Consider the following 21,093-nt stretch of genomic DNA (forward strand, 5'->3'; position numbering starts at 1 on the left):
CATTTGAATGCCCTTTTCCTTTAAAAAAACAATACAGGTTGTTCATAAAAGTGTTTTAATAGAAAACAAAATGCAACAGAGCAATAACCCAATCACAACACAAGCAGGGCACAAGTGTGTGTGGTAAAAATTACCCTTTGCATACTGCCCTTTGGAGGATTAAAACATTCTCAGGCTGTCTACACACGATCATCGACAGAAATATTTTGCGCTGGCTTGAGCAACCGTTGGGCCACATCGCTGCTTCGCTCAAATATTAACTTTAACCGCTCACTTTGGACTGTTGAAAGCATGTTTAAGCAGAATACAGCGGACAAAGAAGCTTCAGTATAAAGAAATTCCAGACATATGCACTGTAGTATTAGTCAAATTTTTAAAAAAGGCGTGTATTGGCTTTTGTACAGCCTGTACATAACAGTTATTCTTTATAAATTATATGACGACAGTGTTGCGCTGGGCTTTCAGCACGGACTGCGCCCAACCCAGCAGTGAATGCAACTCTGACCACTTATCATGTGTAGACAGCTTCCAAAACATTATATACAAACCCATATCGTCCTGGGGCAAAACAATGAACCATAGAAAATTAAAATGCCATTTTTTGCCACTTTCCAAATTTCAAGTGAAGACTAACAATGGTCTAACTGGGAGTGAAAAAGGCAGAAAAACATATAACGTAAAGCAACATTACATTGGCCAAAGACAACAACTCCAGATGTCCAATGTGCTAACATTCCTACTTTTTAGCACAAGTGACAGACCAGACAACTGGGTAGAAAAAAGGAAGAAAAACACAGGGAGTAGAAGAAGTAATATTGCTGCAAGGCAACATTTACTCAGTGCTCTGACTCCTTCTGCGTTCACTATGTTTACTATGGTCATTACTGGACTCGCGTTGATGATGACTCCTCTCTTTGCTACGACTACGTTTGTGAGAACGCTGTTCTCCGTCTCTCTCCCTGTCTCTCTCTCTGCTGTGGCTGCGCTCTCTTTTCTTGCTCTTCTCCTCTCCACTTTTGTGCCTCCTTTCCCTGCTTCGACTCCGGCTCGACCTTTTGGCCTTCCTCTCTTCTCTGTGCCTCTCCCTGTCGTCTTTATGCCTCCTGTCTTCAGTCTCTCCCCTGCTCTTCTTATCCCTGGACCTCTCCCTCTCAGTGCCTCTATCTTTATGGTGATCCCTGTCCTTCCTCCTGCTCCTATCATCCCCGCCGTCTCTTTCTTTGTCTCTGCGTTCATTTCTTCGGTCCCGGCTGCCGCTGTGACTTCTTTTACGCTCTCGTCTGTCTTGGTTCCTGTCTGCACTGCGGGACCGCCGTCTCTCCCTGTCCCCTCGGTCCCCTCTGTCCCTATCTCGGTCCCTGCCCTCCCTCTCCTTCCTTTGCCGGTCCCGCTCCCTCTCTAGCTCTCGGTCGAAGCTGGGGCCATGGCGGTCCCTCTCACGATGGTGGCTCCTGCTCCTTGACCGTTTGGGCGACCTTCGGGGGCTCGGTGTCCGTCTGGGTGTCCTGGAAACACAGGTACCATAAGCTTCAAGCAATTAAACTTTCTAGTCTAATTAATTATAGTTTATATAATATATTATATATTACATATACATAAATTATATCATATTACACACACACGTATGGGCTTAAAGCCAAACACATGGATGTGTATGGGCTAAAGCCCAATAATAACTTTTGACAACAATCTCCAGACAATCACGGCTTGAGTTAAACAGACTTGACATCCTTTCCCACCAGTTTAAAAGTTTTACAATTCATATGTATCGCATAAATATACTTCTAAGAGTAAAAGATGGGGAAAATTAACTTTTCCATTCTACTCTTTTTTTGGGGGGGGGGATTTAAAACTAAATAATTTGAATCCTTTACCTGGAGCGGCGTCTCCCAGCTTCTTGCCTTCCTGACTCTGCAAATGTGGCTTCCTCCTCCTGCGTCTCCTTCTGTGCGACCTTACGAGGCCTTGCCTTTATCTGCTGGTCAATAATCTTCTGCACAGGCACTGGGATACGGGGGAACAGAGTGGAGAACCACTCCAGTTTGGTCAGGAAGGACCGCAGCATCTCTCCGATGGTCATCACACAGCCACCTCCTGCCTTCACGTCGAGCTCCTGAAACCAAAACGTTGGGAAAGAGCCACAGAAAAACTCAATTAGCACACAGAGGCAGGAAGTAGATAAATCTGATTGCTTTTTCAATCATGCCTCATATCAAAAAGCAATTTGTGATGACCAAGTACTGAACCTTCACCTCTGTTCATCTAGCTTAATCTCTCATATCAATCAAATGTGCCTGGCTTTACTTCTAATTACTAGAGGAAACAATAATATAAATATCACAAAAAAGTTTGCCTCATCTAAGCTGTCTGGCAGTTCCTAGAATCTGTATTTACAAAGTGAGCTTTGATTATCAAGCAGAAGTTACTATATTTTTCTATTGAAAGATTCTCCCCTTTCCTTCAGATGATCCGTTCAAAAAAAAAAAAAAGCATCTTCAAAAAGTGGTTGCATCTACTCTTTACAGACCATAAATGAAGGGATGGGAGAACTTTGATATAAATCCTCATTGAGCTGAAGGGACAAAGATAGAGAAGCCTTGGCTTCCTTCATCAGTCTCCTAACAACACAATGACCTCTTGGGGAGAATAAAAAACGCCCACAGTGTAAGCACAGACTGGAGCAGGTAGGTAAGTGCACACCAGTTGAATAGTTATCAACTTTATATGGTAGAGAACAGCCGCTTTGCACTCACACACGCAAACCAACAGTGCTGAGATACAATATCCAATTCACCTGCTGCACAATGGGCATCTAAAGAAAAAAACAGGGGAATTAACCAGTTGGGTAGGATTTCATATGATCAATTAAAAACAATGCAACAGAACATCAGAGGAGGCCTGGTTGCACAGTCAATCAAATTATATTTCAATTAAATATGGACAAAACACAATAGCTGTATGCAAAATTTGACAAGTGTTATATATTTTGTGTTGTGTTTGTGTGTGTGTCTGTATGAATTCTCCAATTGTGATGTATCCCAAATTTTGTTTTGTGCAACAAGTCCTGATAAAAAGCTTGTCAAAAACAGAGAGCATGCCTTGATATCACATTAGACTAAAAGATTGACTCAGCATTATTGTGGTACTTACCCTGATAAAAATCAGCAGCAGAGCAGTGAGCAAGTAACCTAGCTACTCAAGTTTAGAGGACAAAAACTGGGGACAATTAAGCCAAATGAAGGCAAAGGTGAAAAATCAGCTATGAGCATCACAAGGGGGGAAACATACAGCTTTTAACTTGTGTCGTGTAACTGTATTTAATGGAGACAAAGAAACATCAAATTATTACCCGTGGTGACATACCTCCTCATCATCCAGGAAGCCGTCGTACCATTCGATCAAGTCTGTTGGGGGCTGAGTGTATCTGAGGTAAAATAAAACAGAGAGCACAATTTGAGCATTTGCATCACATAAACATGTTATGATGTTGCACAGATTTCAATTACGTTTTTATGGACCTGTTCCAATGATACTTCATACACTGATTTTCACTGTTGAGAGGTAAATATGGACAATGACTTTTTTTCACGTTTCATGATCTGTGTGCAGCAATTAAATCTGCCTTTAACAATTTCGGAAAAAAAAAGGTAGCTTATTAGTAATTACAATCTGCATTATTAGATATTAACTCACTTAACTGATACTTTTGTAATTCACAGATGTGTTGGCTTTAAGAATAAAACAAAATTTAAATGCAAAATAGCATGCAAAACATAAGGAACATCCGTATAGTAGAGTTATGGTGATTAAATTTTGCAAGCTCATAAAAAAAAAAATCATACCTTATGTACATGAAGCCAAGTGCTCTGATGTATGGAGAGTCTGTGTGAGTGATCAGACCCATCAGCTGTTTGCGAGTCAGCTTGAGTGTAAACAGTTTGTACAGAAGACAAAAAGCAGTAGACACAATACCACCAGTTCCAACTCCACGCACCTAACAAAAATGAAGACATATTTGTAAAGTATGTCACTGTACATCATCCACAGCTAACCTATTCCTCATGCCTGACTATGACAACAGTACTCAACAAAACAAGTATTAATGAATTGTGTAAATTTGCCCTACCTGTAAATCATATCAAGTGATTTCCAACACAATGATTTGAGATACCTCCCAGACTGATAAGGAAAATATACAGGGGGTAAAAGATGGGGAATACGGGGAATATAAAAAGCACGTACTTCTCACTTACCCCTCCGCACATTCCAGTCTGGCCTGCGGTTTTTCTGCTTCCCTTTTCCCAAGGCTCAACATGAGTCACCTGTAGGCACACAGAGAACCATATTTAACACACACGACTTAATTTAAGTTGCTATCATACACATCAGAAAACTCCTCACTGATGACTTTTTTATTAGAGGCTTCATGAGAAATGTTTAGAACATCGTGGAAGTTCGCATTCATATTGATAGCAGTTTACCTACTATCCACAAGAATTGTGTTGAACTGTTCAAACAATTCTTTAAGTTTTGATCAAAAACACGAAAACAATACACATACTAAATTAACTAACAAATACTGAGTAAACCAGGCGTAACGTTGACGGTTAAACATTATGTTTATACTAGCTGCCAACAATCGCAAGCTAGCTTAATTTAAAGTTAGAAATAAATAAACAGTAAGTTATAATTCGTTCACAATTACTTGAAATAATCGGGTGGTAAAGTTATGAGATAGAACTAGCGCTGTTTGATGCAGTTAGCCCTTTATATTTGACGACTGCAGCACACTGCTGCCACAGTAACGCTATCTTCACTGAACAGTGGTTACCTAACTAGCATGCGGGTTAGCTTTCGCTAATGTTACCTTGAAATAGATTTCGTCCACGACTTCATGGTAGGTCTTTAGTTCATAAAGCTGAACTTTGAAATACGGCGAAGACAGCACATTGGTAAGAATCATTGGGTTGAGGTTCATAGTCTTTTCGTTGCCCCACAGGGGCAGTACATTTCCATGTTTTCCTGGTGCAGGCTTGCTAACGGCCTGTGTTGGTAGCTGGTTTCCGACGTTAGCCATGTTAGCTGAATCCCACGCCGCTAAACTTGGTTTACAGTTGGCGTATTTCCGTTTACAAAGCCATCAATATTAGATAGTGAATTGTCGATGTTTAACAATTTCGTCCGTTTGGTTGATACTGATTTGTGGTGAAATTGATGATAACAACTTCCCGCCGTCGTTGTATCTTAAGTCCTGCTGCGAGGTGGAACCGGAAGTGTACCGTTGGTGGTGCAGTGTGAACGGACTTCTGCTTGTAACTGTAGATCGTTAAACACGGTGAGCGTTTCGTTTTGAAAATAAAAGCATATATGGACAAACCAAACGATTTAAATAGTATTTGACTGCACAAATAAATATATCTTAGGCTTCTGTACAGACAATGTGTAATTAATATATATTTATACTCAGTCATATATTTGTATATTCATTTAAAAACAAGTTTACTTTTTTTCATATCAATAGGCTCAGTAGACGTTTACTTTGAAATGTGTGTTTAGTCTAAACCGGAAATATTTTTGTCGAATTTGTTACTTCAGTATGCCTCTTTCTATAGTTTAAATTTATGTTTTCAATTTCAAATTGCTGTTTTAACTTCCATTTTCTTTTTAACATTTCTTATGGTGATATGATTACCTAGAATAAAAAATATAATAACAGTTTATTTGCCTTTTTTAATATTTTTTCTTTTTTACTTAAATTTTATAACTGGGTAAAATTATCCCCCATAAACCCCTTTTGCAAAAGGACTAGTGAGATGCAACACAAAAAGTGGCTGGGAGTTCTCCATATCCATAGTGCCTGTCCTTTTTATTAAAAGTTTCGGCCATAAATACACCATCAACATCCAGCATCTTAAAAATTAAATATAGATATCTCTTAAAAACATCATGAGCTTTACACAGCTTACTTTCATCACATGTGCCATAGCTTACATACTACAGATAGGAAATCTTAAGTGACAACAAATATACAGTTTACTAAGTTTGGCACATTTACAAAAACTGTGGTAAAAATAATTAGATTTTACAGACAACACATGCACACGCACACACAAAATAGATATCACATATCATACAAAGGAACAAAACATAAAGACTTCATGGTATTTTAAATACAGTTATCCTCCCTCACAACCAGGTGAAGGTGTTTATCTTGACGAGCTACTTATCGACAATGGTGCTGTAACCAGTGTACACAATTCCCACACTAGTTAGTTAGTTTTCTACTACTTTAGATATATGAGACTGCAGGGGTGGACACTGCCCCTCCGGCCACTTATCGTATTATCAATTATCACACAGAGAGAAGGTGATAAGTTACAACCTGTCATACTCATCTTACATAACATTCTGCTCACAGAATCTAATTAGCAATGTCTCTGCTTTTAAGAGGACAACAACGGTTCAAATTTTTTGACATTATGTCTGATAAAGTATATTTAGTCTGGTTTAGGTGAAACATTTTTTACCTGATGTCAGATGCAATAATTCAATCACAACCCACTCTTCTTTTTTTTTTTAGAAATAAAACTAACATAGTAAAATGGTGAAACAAAAACTAAATTGTACCAAAGAAAACTATGTTGGATATTTTAATGTACTCTTTAAATAACAGGGAAAAAAACCCTACGCTCCTTGACAAAAAAGGTGTGAACAGAGGAATTACAGTTCTAATCTCTTGTCTCACATTTTTATAGAGCACAAGAAGACTAACAAATATATCAGTAAGTCAGTTACTTGAGTCATCTTAATGTTCCAATAACGTAGCCTTCAACTCCACTTCTTGAACACTAGAGGGCTCTCCTGGCTTCCTGGTTGTAGGACAGATGCAGAGGGATCCTTTAGAGAAATTAAATCTCCTGGAGTGAGGCGGGAGCAAGTTCTGATGGCACCTCCACAACTAAGTCTTGTGTTCCCAGCATCAGTGTAACATGGCACTCTTTATGTCAGACATTTGCTTCCCAAAGCCTAGCGCTTGATCACCACCTGCTCAAAGGCTCCAGCTGCAACCCTGAAAGAGAATGCCGCAGTGTGTTACATGACAGGAAATGCGGGTGGTTATCTGATCTGGCTGTGGGGCCAGATCACAGTACAGAACTAACACTTTCATGTCCAAAACTATAACTATATTGTGAATTTGAAAGTATCTTTCATTTCAAACAATGGTGACATGTCAAAGATTATTTGTTAGAATCCAAGCTTATTATTTTTGCAATTAATTTATATTTATTGTAAATGCTTGATGCGTGGCACCCACAATCCACAATTACACAATCACACCCACCTTGTGTGCTGGCTTCCCAAAGCTGTACTCCCACCAGGACCAACAAACAAGCTGAGCCCCTCCTCTGCAGCAACACACACACATACACACATTAGAAATAAAGACACTGCCAAAATTTCACATGGTTGGTTTTGAAAATGGCTCACACTTGCTTTCTCAGATTTCTAAAAATAAATGACTATTGATTGGGGGATGTTGTAGGGAAGCTGGTGAGACAGCTGACAACAAACCACGCAGACATAAACGTTACATCTTTGAAAGAACATCCAGGGAGGTAGTTAATAGTTGAAGAGCACTATCAAAAAACGCACTTATAAACTAAAAATGTGTGCAACATTGGTCTCAATGATGAGGGAGAGAGTCTCCAATGTTTAAGATAACTGTCATCTGGTCAAATCTTTAGGGTTTGTAACATGGAAACCACAGGATCTGCAGTTATATGAATACTATTGTGTTTTTCATATAACTGATAAAAATTATACCTTCTGTAGTCCTGAATCAAATAAGCCTAAACATTTAGGTTGGTAAGTATGTGAATATGGTCCATATTCATGTCCAATTTATGATTTGCTATCATAAACATCTCATCATCATTCATCATGTCAAGGAAGTATTAAGAGACATTATGTTGTAATATTGTACCGCGTCAAAGTAATTTGATCCTATCAGCTGGAGGTTAGGAAACTTTCCAAGCCAGCCTCCATAAGTGCACAAAGTTATGGATTAAGCGTACACACCCTCTGCACTGGAGTCCAAGAAGCTGTGGCTGAAATCCTGGCTCTGCAGGATTTTCTCTATTATGTCATCAGCATCCACCCTGGTGGCATCGACTCTCTTCAACTGATTCTCCATTGAGTTCTGTTTAACAGGATGTCTAAAGAAGAAAACAGAAACACAATAAATTATTACAAGTATTAACAAGTCTTTTTCTTTTAGTGAAAAGTTTTAAAGTCAGAAAACGGGGAAAGACCTACAGTTATCTATGTCAATTTTAGACTTTTTGTAACTGAGTATATTACCTTGGAACCCTGGCTGGGGTAGAGGGGTGTTCAGGTGCATGGTGACAGGTTGCAGAGACTGGTGGAGTGGACCTGCTCTCCCTCTCTCCTCTCTCTACCTGTTGATCACTGGGTTCGAGGATGCTGCCAATGCCTGTGGAGGCAGATCCTCCTGACGCGCTCCGCCGATGGCTCAGATCTGTTAAACTGGAGTGATTTGAGCTGTAACCTGCAGGACAACAGAAAAATATGTTTATGATTTGTGTAATTGGTGTAAAAATAATTTTTGGGGGATAAGTATCTATTTCTGTGTTTAATACCTGAGATTTTTGACTGCTGACTTGCATAGCTGGATGTTCTGGAGTGACCATACACGACCAGCTCGTCTGGGACTGATACTGATTTCCCTTGAGTCTCTGAAAAAAAGGTATATGTCACTCAGTGGTGAAATCTACAAATCTCAAGTTTTGTTCTAAGACAAAGTAAACACACACCTACATTAAAACTGTTATCCACTGGCACTCTGGGTTCTTCATGGTAAAACTAAAGAGGATCAACCTTTAGTTTCATAATGATGCTTTTGATGCTGAGCCTCTTCATTCAGAGGATTTTTGACACATTAGTGTTCACTACTTAATGGTACCTCATGGCAGATAGTTTGTAGAACCTTGTCAAAACTGTCTACCACAAAATATTTGCTTTTGTTAAGAACTGAGAAAACTTAAAGGTCATCTATTGTAGGAAAGAGCAAACTCTTCAAAGCAATAGTATGTATATACATACGGGTGAGTGAATGGGATATGTGCATGACCCCTCCCTTTCTGTCCTCAAGGAGACACTGTGATTCGGCCTGTGGGAGTCCCAGAGTCATGGATGTAGATGGAGGACTGTAGGCAAGACAGGAGGCAGTGAAGTTACTTAGAAGCAAAGTGGTGCCTTTGTGTTACTAAGTGTGGTTAAAAAAGAGCTCAATCAGCTGCTTTATCAACAGCGGGTATGTTTACATAGACACTTAAAATTTCACTCTAATCTGATTATAGCCACTATGTGTAGGATTAACAATTTCTCACTTCGGTGAATCATAGTTGTGGGATGGAAAAAAAGGGTCTTAGAAAAACAGTGCACACTGATTGTCAATTGTTCTATGGGCAAAGATTTACACCATCCAAATCATTTTAGAGATGCTATAATCACATAAAAGTTCTGCACATATGGACTTTAATCTACTGTCAAATACAGTAGACAGTAGACAAATCTTGCAACTAAATATTGTTTTATGCTAATGCAATCATCAAACATACCTTTACATGTAAAATTATACTATTTGTAATAACTAAACTCCTGGTATTAGAACACATTAGCAAGCAAAAGACAAAACCAGCAGTCTCTGGCCAAGTTATACATTAGTTATAAGTGCATAAGGAATAAGTGTATTGACAGAATGACAATTATTTGTTAGCAGCTCCTGCTTTTGCAGACATTAACACAGAAAACCCCAACTTCTCTGTTCCTGAGAGTCTATGTTAAACACAGGAATGAGGGCGTAGAGGCAGACAAAGAATAGCAGACAGACAGTGAAAAAAATTTATTGAGCGTCATCTTTCTGCTGTGCTCTGATGTCAATCCTCCACACTCAGTGAGTAACACTGCGTGGGATGAATGACTAGGCTATCCTTGAGTTTACACTTTGGACATCTCCTAGGCAGCAGTGTGTGTATTATTACACTAAGGAGGGGGTAGAAACATGTAAGAATACAGGGAAAGACTTGTGTTGGTTGAAGAAAGCTGACTGTTTGCACATAATACTGCTTTTGCGCGTGATATTACATCACGTCCTTTGTGACAAACTGCTCAACATACAACTCTTGACTTTGGGCAGAGCTGACCACATATGAACTGTTGGTAATTTCTCAGGTTGGGCAGATTAATGTCTGGGCAAGGTGTTATTAGCTCTCGGATAAGGCTGTGATAAGGCCTCGGCTACAAAATAATACAAAATAACTTTGAACTCTTGGGGTGTGGGTAGGAGATTGCGTTTTCAGTTTGGTGACAGACAGGATGTGATGAAAAAACTTTCCTCTGTGGTTAGGTGCAGACTTTTACTCACGCAGACAACACTTGCATAATAACCACAACCATAACGTTTTCAGTTTAAACTAAATAAAACTAAACTAAATTAAACAAGTCATGACTTCCTTAGTTACAATTTTCAAGTTGAATACTAAAGTACTTAGACTTGATGAGGATGATTGAAAGAAATGATGAATAAGGTCAAGAAGAGCTCTTACGTTTTAAAACAGGGGTCCCCAGACATAAGTTGCATGGTGATGACAACCTGTAACAAAAAAAGAAGAACAGTACTTCCAGTTTTAGGCTGACAAGCAACTGTACCTGTGAGGCAGAAAAAAGTTTGCTTTTCCTGTGGTTTCACTGGGTTTCTGTTATCTACAGTTTAGAATAAGAGTCGAGAAATGTAAGCTGCTTGTAGCTCTGTGCCTGAGGAAGAATCTACATATTTTAAATTTGTTCCCATGGTTCCCATGGCTCAGGTAGTTCATAAATACAAGCTCAGGCATGTCTTGCATCAGCTATCAGGACATTCAGCTTTCTATCCATGGCATGATTAAGAACTGGTGACTTGCTTTAGAGCTACACACTTTTGCAAGTATATGCAGTTTGCTTATCATGTACAAACACATTATTGGACCGTACCAAAAACATTGGTGTTGTGCTAGAGATGCCTAAGGGCATTTCCCACACTATTTAAAGGAGGACTTTGGAGCTGTGTGTTGCTTCACCAACATACCTTGAGAATTGAGTTGTCCTGTCTGGTGTTCTTTGTGTCATATCCCTCTAAGAGACACCGTCGTGTAGTGCTGCCAGACCCAGCAAACTCTGACAAGTTCAAGTCAGCAAAGCCCAGCTGCACACAAGAGAAATCAGTTTGAACTCTTTAGCAGTCAGCTTAAAGGTTAAATACAGATTTTACTCTACTCCCTACTACTCTAATTTAAACTGTATTGAATAGTAACAGTGCAGTTTTCTCTGCTGAAGTGCTTAAGAATGCCAAGCCAAAGCATCATCCTATGATAATGTGGTGTTATAAAACACACAGTAATATTCATTTAAAGAAATCCATCCCAGTTCAGATTAAGGGAAACACACTGCAGGTGTCTGAGATGGGACCTTCAATACCTGAGAAATCAGATAACTTAATTCTTTAACCTGTCACTTAAGTTATTGGTTAACATGGAGTACGTTTTGTTTTACTGATTCTTTTAATCAGTAACCAAAGCCGGAAACTAGAAATAAAACATTCTTAGCACACAGACTCACCTCACTGAAACGTCCTCTAAGGGCAACTGAAGGCCGACTTTTTATCACATAAATTTCATGATAAGATTGTTCTAATGGGTCACTGATACTTAGGCTGCTATGTTTACAACAATTAGAAGATACAGACTACAGATTTTTGAAGAGAAGTATTACCTTTGCAAACGTTTTTCCACCCTTCAACTCCTAAAATGACAAAAACACAAAAATAAATGAGGTGCATTTGCATTTGTTTGTTTCTATAACACACAACTATTTTCATTAAAACATTTGTGAGTCCTTGCAGAGTGACCTTTGTCTGCACAGCACACTTAGTAGCTATGATATGGTTACAAACTAAAAGTGTTTCTGATCTTATAAACATAAACATTTGCGTAGCACATTCGAGTCTCAGTTAACTGCATGTACTCTACTATGGAAAACACTTACAATGCATGTTTGTACCGACAAAACAGAGCTTGATGGCAGAAAAAAATGTCCTGTACCTTGCGCACAGACACCCGGCACACACAGGGGTCTAGTACACCTGTCCCAACATTGGCACTCATCTTACACATAAAAGAGAATCTCTTCTTCCAGTGTACACAGTTGGCTTGGACTGGCTCCCTGTGAGAGAAACACATTTAGACGCATTAGTTCATACAGAGACCAAAACACACAGGCATACTGGAAACTGAAAGAACAGACATTAAGTATGTACAATAGAGAGGATGTATCCCTGAATCATCAGGAGTAGTGAAAGCTGAGGTTTTACGTGCTTCTAATTATACTCAAAATATGTAGAAGAATGTAGTGAGTGATATTTTTTAAATTTGATCTGTGAAGTCAGTTCATGATCTTCCTAGAGGTTTTAAGTTATCTCATACAAAGTTATTTAAAGTAATATCCTATACAAACAATTTTTAATTCCAACTGGTCCTATATGCGCAATACTTATGTGTGAAGGATGGCCTAACTTCTGTGATGGGTGTTCTTGCTGTACTTGGCTTATTAATTAAAAGAAGGCATTGATTGTGATTTTGTGGTATTTTAGTAAAGCTGACTTCACAGGGCACATACAGGATGCACAGTAGACAATGCTGATCACTGTTTACACCAGAGTTTATAGGGACACAGTTACCATGGCAAAGTAATGAGGACTAGCGGTTGACATAAGCTGTGCCCGTGTCCGTTTTTTCCAGAGTGACTCATTTAAGTGCTACGAGCAGTTATAATCATAGACCCGAGGGAATTAAGATGGTATGCTCCTTTGCAATGGAAGGAAATTCTGTTTTTTGTTTATGACAAAACAATAGGCAATAGATAGATAACATAAACATAAATAGTCGAAATATCTGTTAAACAGCCTCCAACTATTATTATTATTCAACTGTTGACTGAACTAGTCAAGCCGACAGTTAACTTACAGAACGTGTTGCTTAGCAACTGCTTGGTAAACTGTGTAACGTTAAACATCGTTTAACACAAAAAAGACTGCCGTATCGCCACTTCTTAAAAATGTGTGTATATTATTGAACTATTTAGCGTCAATGGCTCATTTAAAATCATGTCAAATCACGGCCCCTGGGTTGTACTGTCCTTACACTCCGCAGCAAGTCTTCAACTGTTGGAAAGATAAGTTAGTACTACTATATTAGTACTACGTTTAAAGGTTAGATAGGTTAGCTTATAGCTAGCTACTATTGTGTAGCCTAACATGAACTAGTTACACATTGGTCTAAATGCTGTACACTGTCGTTGTCAAAAAAGAAGCAAAGCCGAGACAAGAAAAGCTCAACAGTTGTCCAAAGAAAACTGAGGGGGGCCTTAAACTGGCCAAAACAAGTTTCACTTAAATTTAACTTTAGCTTGTTCCAACAAGTGAACTGCTGCTATAAATAGCAAAAATTCTTACCGAGTCGACTGTTCGGCAAAGCCTCCATCTAAGAGTCTGACTTTACAGAATAAAACTCCGTTCACGAAGGGAACCGATGACAGCTCCTCCAAGTCGAAGTCTACTTTAAATTTAAATCTCTTCTTCTTCATAAGAATGAATGACATGATGTTTGCTAAACGTTGGTGACAGTGTGGGACACAGCTGAAGTGGAGAAGCTGTCAGACAGCTGTACACTGGACCTGTGCTCACTCAGCTGTTCCTGGCTGCTACTGTGTTGCTGTAGTCGGACTCGGCAGACACGATTCAAACTTCAAATCTCCTCCTTCCCACCCACTGAAAAATATAACTCATGACGCGAGGGGAATTCTGTGATTTGATTGGACACTGAAGCTGCACGAAAAAAGATAATTACAGGCGTCACGTTTATAATAGTTGGGATGTCCACTTCACGTTTCACAGCGTGACTGAAACTCATTCAAAACTCCCACTGACAGGAGAAACACTACTTTTCCCGTAACCAGCAAAAGCTACAGTAAAACGTTAATACAGTCAAAAAAGAAGTAGGAAAATATCATTTAGCAGGCATGTGACAAAAACAAGAAATTAAGTGCAAAAGAGGCATATCATTGAAAAACTGTTACATTATTCTTAAAAAGCAAACCATACTTACACACATTTCTCAAACATAAGGATATAGAGCTGTAGTCACCTCAGCTTTCATAGTTTTATTTTCATGTTTTCATACTTTTTTCTTTTTTGTGTCAAAGCTGTAATTCTCCGTAACATGTTATAACCTGTTATAATAGGCTACAGTTTATGTTTCTGAATATCTTAACTATGTGGTGGTAGAGGTGGAAGAAGTAATTGTGCCCTTTTTAAAGCAGCAATGCCACACTGTAAGAATACCCGATTACATCAGTTGTTTACTCAAAAGTACAGAATTATCAGAAAAATGTGCCTAAAATAGCAAAAGGCCCATTGTACAGAGTGGGCCCTTTCAAAGATAACAACAACAATAATAATATTAATAAACTAAACACCTATAGAGAATCAGAGACACAAATTTACCAGTAAAATTAAAATGAAATATCTATTTTGTTGAAAGTTTGGTGGATTGTTGAGGAGCCCTCACTCTTTTTCTTGCATGCACCAGCCTTTATGCGATGAAACGCCGCCCTCTAGCGATTACCTTCTCGCCTTGTAGGAAATACTATGCTACGGTTTTCAAACGACACGTCCTTCTAGATGAAGAGATTAAATTTCCTCTATAATGCATCTCCACATATCACACGGATTAAGCGCAGAGTAACAAATAGTAAACATCACTACTAGACGCAGAAGACGGATTATGTCAGTGGTTGATCGAGGGGTTGTTTATTTCACCACTTTTCTATTTTACCATCTTTCCTGCTTTTCCGTAGAAAACATCGAGTAAGCTACGTCGCCTCATTGCTCCGCCCTCGGTTACTGCAGTTGCCCTGAAACTCCACGGATCTCACCTCTGCACGGGACCGTCTGCACATTAAAGTCACTGGAAACTCGCTCTTTTCATCGCGAACAACGGGCTCATATCGGGATCTCAACAGGCCCTATGAATGATTACAGCATGGAGTAATAATATCCTGACCGCACTCTGCTTGCACATTAGCCCTACAATGTATCAGACGTTGCGTGCGGCTTTACTATCAAACGCCCGGTGCTGGGATGCCGACAGTGAGAGGTCATACCAGGACCTGTTTGAAAGGCTCGATACCAATAAGGATGGGAAGGTGGATGTCGCTGAATTGCGAGTGGGCCTGAAGGCGATGGGCATATTCAGGCAGGGCGCTGCACAGGTAAAATATCAGGGGCCATGGGAAGGAGTTGGCCTGCTCGTTTTGCATGAAATACCTCAGCAGTGTGATTATCTGGCTGTGTGTGTGTGTGTGTGTGTCTCATGGAGGCAAATGAACCACTAGATTTGATATCTCTTTTCTGCAGAAAATCGTGTCGTCTGGTGACCAGAACAAAGATGGGAGTCTGGACTTCAAGGAGTTCACCAGATATCTGAAGGAGCACGAGAAGAAGCTGTGGCTGACATTTAAGAGTCTGGACATAAACGACGATGGTAAGTAATGAGTGAAGTGTTTTGCAGCTTGTTCTCGCATGAACAGTGAATGCTTACAAAGCCACATGTCCACTGTTTATCCTGGTGCATATTACAATAGAGGTTTTTATGTTGTATTAGGGCGCATTGATGCCTCAGAGATCCAGCAGACCCTTGGCGAGCTGGGCATGGATTTGAGCAGAGAGGATGCCCTGAAAATCTTACAGAGGTTTGACCTCCACTTCCACTCATTGTAACATGTTTCTATGTACAGTTTGACCAAAAATATTTCCTGTGTGTGATTCTGAGGCTGTCATCCGGATCACGGTTATTATCAATACAGTGTACTGCAACATAATAAGCCACCAGTTCATAGGTTAAGAGTTTTCTCTGTGTTTCCTTAGTATGGACATTGATGGCACCATGATGGTGGACTGGAATGAGTGGAGAGAACACTTCCTGTTATACCCTGGCCACAACCTGGAAGAGATCATACGCTACTGGAAACACTCCTCGGTAAAGGACATATACACACAAACACTCCCATATACAGTCTGCGGACATACACAATGGCAACTGCAGTGGAATAAATCACGTGCAGTCTAGTCCTCGTGTTAGATATTATGGATTTTCTCTGCAGACAAAATTTTGGCAGTAGCTTTGAGAGACTAGACTGTCCACGATAATCAAGTCACAGGACTACTCTGCTTCACTCAGCTTGCTCCTCAACCTCCTCGTGCAAATAACGATGTCACTGACTGGTTTGTTACATGTGCTGCAAAAAATTTTAGCTCCGACACGAGCCAAACAGGTCGTCTCTTGATGGATAATGTGTCAGAATGTTTGGAAATCCTCTCTGCACTGCACATGAACGGTGTCTTTGGTAACAAGACGAGACAGAACTGCATTCTCGCACCATATATTTGACATAGTAGCGAACCCAGGACACTTAACTAAAGCCCTTGTGTCTCCCTGTAGCGTTGCATTAAATTGCCACCGCACCACGTTTGGCACAGAGACCTTTATGCTTTTGGAAAAACATTGGACATGTTTATTTGAAACAGCTAAAGCATGCGAGATGAGGGTTCAGTCAGCTCAGTGATTATGATTTCACAAGCACTTCTAGCCAACGGATAAGGAGCTCATTGTTTGTCTTCATTGTTTGTTTGTTTAAAAAAACAGCACTTTTTTGCTTTTAGCTGTTTGGCATTTTTGCATAAGTTAACAAATGCACAGTGAAAAATGTTTGTGGCCTCTGGCTGAAACCTTACATTCAAGGTTTTATAAATGTTCTCCTCTCTTCAGTGCACAAGTTGCCCACTTGCCTACGAAAAAACTGTTGTTGCATCAATGTGAAAACAGACCTCAAAAGGGGAAGTGCTCAGTTGGCTTGTGACGTTTTTGTTTTTTTTTGTTACATTGTCAACCACACAAAGAGACTCTATGTGATATGTACACTCCTGAGAGATACATTCTCAAAGGCAAAAATAATTCTAATATAACAGAGTATACTGTATGTGTTTATAGCACTGCCAGTGTCCATATATTTTAACATTAAGTGGTGAATACATGTGCTCTTGTCTTCACTAGGTGCTGGACATAGGTGACAGCCTTGCCATCCCTGATGAGTTCACAGAAGAAGAGAAGAGCTCAGGCCGCTGGTGGAAGCAGCTCTCTGCCGGTGCAGTGGCGGGGGCCGTCTCTCGCACCGGCACCGCCCCTCTGGATAGGGTGAAAGTCTTCATGCAGGTGAAATATATTTTTATACATAAATATGTGAAGGCCAAATGTATCCTGTTCTTTAATAGATGCATGTGCAAATGTCCTGTATGTTTGATCATTTTTTACTGCAGGTTCACTCCTCTAAGACCAACAAGATCAGCCTGGTAGGGGGCTTCAAACTGATGATAACAGAGGGAGGTCTAACGTCACTGTGGAGAGGAAATGGAATCAATGTTTTAAAGATTGCACCTGAGACAGCGATCAAATTTATGGCATATGAACAAGTAAGAGACTGTCTCTGTAAAGCAAAGCAATTTTACATATTTGATATTATTTATTACATGTTTATGTAATAAACGCTGGTTGGCGGAGGCATACAACTGCCAGGGAGTAATTCTAGTCTGGCCATGTGTTTTTTGTTGCAGTATAAGAAGTTGTTATCATCAGAGGGAAAAAAGATTGAGACGCACAAGAGGTTTATGGCTGGTTCTATGGCTGGGGCCACAGCGCAGACAGCCATCTACCCAATGGAGGTAAAACAACTATTGCACCACTTTCATCACACAGCCTCATTCACGGAATGCATTAAAATGAAATGAATCCAGCTGTTTAAGAGTTTTTCCCACAAACCTCAAAAATACCACACAAATCATCTGAATCTGTACAGGCAGAGTGCCTCAATTTAATTTTCTTCTGTACTGTTAAGGTATTGAAAACTCGACTGACTCTGAGAAAGACCGGCCAGTATGGAGGGGTGTTTGATTGTGCCAAGAAGATCCTGAGGAAGGAGGGGGTCAAAGCTTTCTACAAGGGCTACATTCCAAACTTACTGGGCATCATTCCCTATGCAGGGATAGACCTCGCTGTTTATGAGGTATGCAGTCTGTGATATTTCACAACAGAGTGCACTTTGTTAAATTAACTCATTCACATGCACAATAAACCAATTAATCTTTTACTGCAGGAATACATTATATTTAATCAGAGAAATATATTTCTGTGTTATGCTGATGTGTCCCAGAGTCTAAAGAACACTTGGTTGTCGTACCACGCCAAAGACTCGGCTAACCCTGGAGTTCTGGTGTTGCTGGGCTGCGGGACCATCTCCAGTACCTGTGGCCAGCTGGCTAGCTATCCACTCGCACTGGTACGCACACGGATGCAGGCACAAGGTAAAAGAAATCTAACATTTGATAACAGTGATCACAAAAATTACATGACTATTTTTCACTATAGGCAAGATGCTTATGTGGAGACAAAGTTCTGTAAAGGTATCTGATACTTTATATAAACATATACTTTAGAGCTAACATAATGTAAGTGGGCTTCACTAGAGAAGGAAATTCCGCTCTCATTTAATTCACTTCTTGAGATGAATTTACAGTTTAAAGTACTTTCTGGTGTGAGGTATGGACAATAAATTGTCCACACAAACTGATAAATCATAATTGCATAAATACTAAACTGTCTCTTTAAGAGGTGAACACTACATCCAGATAAATCTGGATATAATAAGACATTTTAAGAAATGTGCAGACCAGCTCAGTATAGCTGTCTCTTCCATACAGCACAGGAATAAAAAGTGAGCTTTTGGACACAACACTGCCTCCCTAACTGAGTGTTTCTTTGCAGCGTCTCTGGATGCATCAGACCAGCCCTCCATGAGTTCTCTAATGAAGAAGATTGTAGCCAAAGATGGGTTTTTTGGACTCTACCGCGGCATCCTGCCAAACTTTATGAAAGTCATTCCTGCTGTCAGCATTAGCTACGTGGTTTACGAGTACATGAAGACTGGCTTAGGAATCTCCAATTGATGGTGTAAGCAATTAAAAAAAAAAGAACATTTACTGTATTTGTCAGACTTGAAAATGTCTGCAATAACTCCAAGAAAACAGGTGGACATCAAACATACAGAGCATGACGTCCACCATCTGGCACAGGAGTTCAGTGGATGGAAAACTGCATGTATCCCAATAAGGGTTGTCTGTCAGTAGCTGAAGCATTTATCATTTGTCTTGAGCATGCTTTAATTTTTATCCTGCTGTTACACATAACACAATCCTCAAGTTTATACACTCTCCAAAACAATACTTGACACAAACACAGTACTGCACATAAAACATGCATTCAAATAGAAATTATAATACACAACAGTTGTTTAGTCTATCCTACTGTTATTCTTTTAAAACTGTGATCAACCAAAATGGTAGCTCAGTGGCACATACTGTTCTTTGTTCACAAAGAAAACACTTTCTCACAGCAGACTTAATGTCTTATTTTAACACAGAATGAGGAAAATTACATGATGCCAGTTTAAGTGTATAAATCCACTGTTAAGGGTTATTATAACACTTTTTCTAAGTTGTAAAGATCTGCCATAGAGTGACATCAGCTCCAGACAAAAAAATAACTGGCCCTGAAAAATCAATACTTGTTAACACTGGAATACTGTGTGCATGACACACACACGTCTTGTGCAATATGAAAATCACTAATTCCACATTCTGTGTGTTATCTCATGATCATTTAAATGTGCCTTACAGCCACTTCATGTGAACTTTCTGACATCATCAGATGTTTTTTTTTACTATATATAGGTATACTGTATGTCTGTAGTGTACATATATATATATATTCATACATCTTTTTGTAGTTATGATTATTTATGGGTTTTAATAATGGTTTCTACCATGCAACATGATAACATTTAAAAAAACAAAAAAAAGTAATACTTAATACTTACTAGACTGAAAAGCTCGTAAGAAGCATGTTTTTGTCTTGCGTCTCTTCAAGTCTCCTATCCCTGAACACACACACACACACACACACACACACACACACACACACACACACAAACCAAGGTGGTGGGAAGATGACAATCAGCCTATTGTCTTCAGTATAAGTTATGTTAATGTGGATTTTAAGAACTAAAACTAAAATACTTGATTTAATACCCGTTAACCTGAAAGTGTGGAAACTTCACACTGTAGTTTAACGTGTTTTTTTGTGGGAAGCTTACTTGAAAACAATGGTTCAGTCATGTGAAGTTCAGCCCCTCGGAGTGGAGATCACTGGCTTGAAGATTATTGAGATGAGTTAACAGTTCCATCTAGTGGTTAATAAAGACAGAAAATGTGGAACAAATTCAATGGCATTGGTGTGTGTCAGTAACATTTAAATAAACCAGATCGTAATATTATTTTGGACCTTTAACCTTTTTGTCCTTCAGTATATTAGTGTTAGTGAAGTATTAGACTTATTAATTTGTATCCCACTATGTAGCTCAACAAAATGTAGCCTATACAAGCAGGGCTAATAAAAAATATGGGCAGCAACAGATGATAGAGAAATTGTTGTGAGAAAGCAGATAGAATGCTGCGTCAGAAGAAGAAAGACTGGGAATATTCCATCTTTGTATGTGGTTTTTACATTATTATGTTCATCTCAAATGATGGATTTTATTTTATTCATTATTCAATGATTCTTTAAGCACAGAATAAATGAGACAAAAATAATTAATTAGGTCAGTTAACCTAATAAATCAATGCGGTTGAGCATATAAATCTGGAAAGTAATTTTGCACAGCATAAAGACATAACAAATACCATATATGTCTGATTTATAGTAACAGAGAGAAATCTATGCCTTAATAAGACACTATCCTCCAGGAGGAGGATCACAGTAAGGTCAGTCTACTGATGTCCAAACAGGCAACCAAAACAATAACTGCAGAGTT

General features: G+C 39.3%; 3 protein-coding genes across 3 annotated transcripts; 1 reads left to right on the forward strand and 2 right to left on the reverse strand.

Moving 5' to 3' along the window:
- Positions 1-38: 38 nt before the first annotated feature.
- Positions 39-5,291, reverse strand: prpf38b (pre-mRNA processing factor 38B). Its single transcript, XM_023405941.2, has 6 exons — positions 4,868-5,291; positions 4,254-4,322; positions 3,843-3,994; positions 3,364-3,424; positions 1,875-2,113; positions 39-1,505 (listed from the first exon to the last, which is right to left on the reverse strand). The coding sequence occupies exons 1-6, from the start codon at positions 5,075-5,077 to the stop codon at positions 833-835; spliced, it is 1,404 nt and encodes a 467-aa protein (XP_023261709.1). The 5' UTR covers positions 5,078-5,291; the 3' UTR covers positions 39-832.
- Positions 5,292-5,847: 556 nt separating this feature from the next.
- On the reverse strand, positions 5,848-13,835 carry LOC111654785 (EEIG family member 2-like). Its single transcript, XM_023405920.2, has 11 exons — positions 13,568-13,835; positions 12,159-12,279; positions 11,830-11,859; positions 11,147-11,263; positions 10,629-10,675; positions 9,124-9,227; positions 8,661-8,756; positions 8,362-8,569; positions 8,080-8,216; positions 7,343-7,406; positions 5,848-7,069 (listed from the first exon to the last, which is right to left on the reverse strand). Exons 1-11 carry the CDS (start codon positions 13,711-13,713, stop codon positions 7,027-7,029), a joined length of 1,113 nt encoding a protein of 370 aa, XP_023261688.1. The 5' UTR covers positions 13,714-13,835; the 3' UTR covers positions 5,848-7,026.
- A 931-nt stretch (positions 13,836-14,766) lies between these two features.
- LOC111654781 (mitochondrial adenyl nucleotide antiporter SLC25A24-like) lies at positions 14,767-20,501 on the forward strand. Its single transcript, XM_023405917.2, has 10 exons — positions 14,767-15,384; positions 15,530-15,656; positions 15,777-15,864; positions 16,040-16,151; positions 17,226-17,384; positions 17,489-17,641; positions 17,783-17,890; positions 18,064-18,231; positions 18,379-18,529; positions 18,990-20,501. The coding sequence occupies exons 1-10, from the start codon at positions 15,145-15,147 to the stop codon at positions 19,169-19,171; spliced, it is 1,488 nt and encodes a 495-aa protein (XP_023261685.1). The 5' UTR covers positions 14,767-15,144; the 3' UTR covers positions 19,172-20,501.
- Positions 20,502-21,093: the final 592 nt, after the last annotated feature.

This window comes from Seriola lalandi, unplaced genomic scaffold (assembly GCF_002814215.2).
Source record: "Seriola lalandi dorsalis isolate HSWRI2012SDOR001 ecotype SW California unplaced genomic scaffold, Sedor1 jcf7180002054290, whole genome shotgun sequence".
Classification (NCBI taxonomy): domain Eukaryota; kingdom Metazoa; phylum Chordata; class Actinopteri; order Carangiformes; family Carangidae; genus Seriola; species Seriola lalandi.